The sequence below is a fragment of the Salvia hispanica genome, unplaced genomic scaffold, assembly GCF_023119035.1.
Source record: "Salvia hispanica cultivar TCC Black 2014 unplaced genomic scaffold, UniMelb_Shisp_WGS_1.0 HiC_scaffold_88, whole genome shotgun sequence".
NCBI lineage: Eukaryota > Viridiplantae > Streptophyta > Magnoliopsida > Lamiales > Lamiaceae > Salvia > Salvia hispanica.
This window is the reverse complement of record NW_025952665.1, coordinates 4,877-7,458: the sequence shown is the minus strand read 5'-3', so window position 1 is coordinate 7,458 and position 2,582 is coordinate 4,877. Positions and strand designations below refer to the sequence as shown.

General features: G+C 36.1%; 1 protein-coding gene across 1 annotated transcript; it reads right to left on the bottom strand.

Annotated features, from left to right (window-relative positions):
• Positions 1-732: 732 nt before the first annotated feature.
• Positions 733-1,341, bottom strand: LOC125200264. The gene has a single exon (XM_048097951.1). It carries the CDS (start codon positions 1,339-1,341, stop codon positions 733-735), a length of 609 nt encoding a protein of 202 aa, XP_047953908.1.
• Positions 1,342-2,582: the final 1,241 nt, after the last annotated feature.

Sequence of the window (2,582 nt, the reverse complement as noted above, 5' to 3'; positions counted from 1 at the left end):
TGGAGTTAAATTCATCCTAGTTTAATAAAATGAGCTATGAAGCTCTTATTAAACACTTAGAATTTAATCATTCATTAAGAAAAGCTCCCACTATTTTAATTATCACTTTCACAACAAAATAAATAAAACAATAACTAATCAAATAGTCAACTCTAGGCTTGGAACATTAAAATAAATTTAATGTGCACACTATATTTACTATACAAGAATTTCTAGTATTTATAATAAATACTTATCTTGTTTCTAGTTGAATTTATTTTACTTGTCTTGTAATCAATCATTGTGATTATTTTTCTTACACCTTTATTTGAACAAACGCGATCATAAGATCATTTTATTTTGTATTGAATCCATGTCGAACATTAATGTTCTATTGACTCATCAACAAAATAATGGTTCAAAAGACTTAAGGATTAAAGAAACTTAATAATCAATATTTCTAGAAGAAAACTTCATAATAATTGAATCAACAAATTTAATCACAAGTAAACATTTTGATATTAACCATGTTATATTTGATGTCATAAATAATTGGATAATCAAAATTTCATTTATCTAATAATGCAAGCATTATAAAATGACATCGATAATCCAAAAACACAATTGATAAACTAGGAATAAAATTCCATATCAATAATCCATATGATATCAAAACCAAACAATATCAAAAACTCTTAAAATTCAACAATGTAAACATAAAAGCAAAAATAAACTCTTCTGACTTGAACATGGTCATCTCAAAAGTCCACCCCTTCTTTTCATCTTTGTTTGAGCAATCACAAGCTTGTTATAAAGCTCCAAAAACGAAAACTTTTTGTCGCTAAACAAAATTTCATTTCTGACTTCATTAAAGCTATCTGGAAGCCCATCAAGGATCATTATCTGTTGGGTTTCTGGGTCAACTTTCCCCCCCGACAAGTGAAGTTTATTGAAGTAGCCAAGCATGACTAGGGCATATACCCCCACGTCTTGGCCCTCTTCAAATACATCATGCCTTAAATGCTTCACAGCGATACCAGCTCTTACCTTAGAGGACTTTTCTTCAAACCACTTGGGCTTGTTGACCAACGGCCTTTTGGGTTTGTCAAACCTCTCAAGGGCATTGCCAACACCGGCTAAAAGGAAGCCCTTGAGATGACATTCCGCGGTATGCCACTGATCACGAAACTCCTTGTCCTCTCCTTGTAGATGGTATGTGGGCGGACGATTCTTGCTGAGAATCAACCTCAAGTCATTGATCAAACGATCAACATCAAGCTTACTTTTCCATTCCTTAAACAATTCAGAGTCACGCTTCCTCGAACTAAGTATGGCATAATAAATATCCCAAGTGTCAATCATCTTTCGTTCAAGCTGAGAACAAACACCAATAATATAAACATGTAAAATTTCAAGGAATTGCAAATAACCACAAAACAATTCATTAATTTTACATCCACAAAAATCAAGCACAAACGTTCTTCTACTAGGAAGCCGTGTCTTATTCATGCAAGAAATTCATTATTTTTACTGGCCACAATGTCGACAGATAGTCCAGAGACCATAAGAATGGCATGGCTGACTAACAATGCTAAAGCGTATAACCATAAAATTAAGCACTAAGGATTCTTTACTTGTGCGTGAACTCCTCTAAAGAAAGGTCGAACCGGACAAGCACCTCCTCCTATAGCTCCCTCTAAGCATTATTAAAATACAATCCTTATAATTTCGCAGCAATATTGCTCCGGTAAAGACCAGTCGCGATATTACTGAAAAACTAATTTTACGATTTTAATAACCTTTATCTAGAGAAGTCCAAACTTACGAACTGGTAATGTTCCTCCCGTAAAGACAGGCCGGTCACTACTTCGCACTAAGACCAATTTTATGGAGGTCATATACAAACGTGTTGTAATTATCGCTTCATATTTTCTTGTTGGTGGTTTTAATAGTTTAATTATCACTTAAGCAGATAAGGCAGGTATCCACATTCAAAGAATAATTAAACATGTACTAGCTATGCATGCAAGACAATAAGTACAAATTTATGACGATGGAGGATATCGATATAATCTTAGGGATGGAATGGTTGACTACAAATTTTGCGACGATTCGTTGTAAGGAGAGAGAAATATCTCTATAAGCTCCAGGAAAGGAACCCACCATATACCATTGAATCTCGATGAACCGACGAACCTCTATAATCTTTGCGCTGTAAGCTACCGCGATGATGAAGAAAGGACGTCCCGCACATCTTGTCTATCTCCACGAAGAGGAGAAGGAGGAAAGGAGAGTGAAAGACGTCGCTGTCGTGCGAGAATTTCCAGATGTTTTTTTTTTTGAAGTGTTACCTGGACCGCCGCCAGATCGACAATTGGAGTTCACAATCGACCTCGAACCAGGAGCCGCACCTGTGTCTAAGGCACCGTATCGAATGACGCCTAAGGAATTGGAGGAACTCAAGATACAACTTCAAGAGCTCATGGACCTAGGTTTTGTTAGGCCTAGTGTTTCGCCGTGGGGCGCACCAGTACTTTTCGTAAAGAAGAAGGATGGATCGATGAGGATGTGCATCGACTATGGAGAATTAAACAAATTGACCC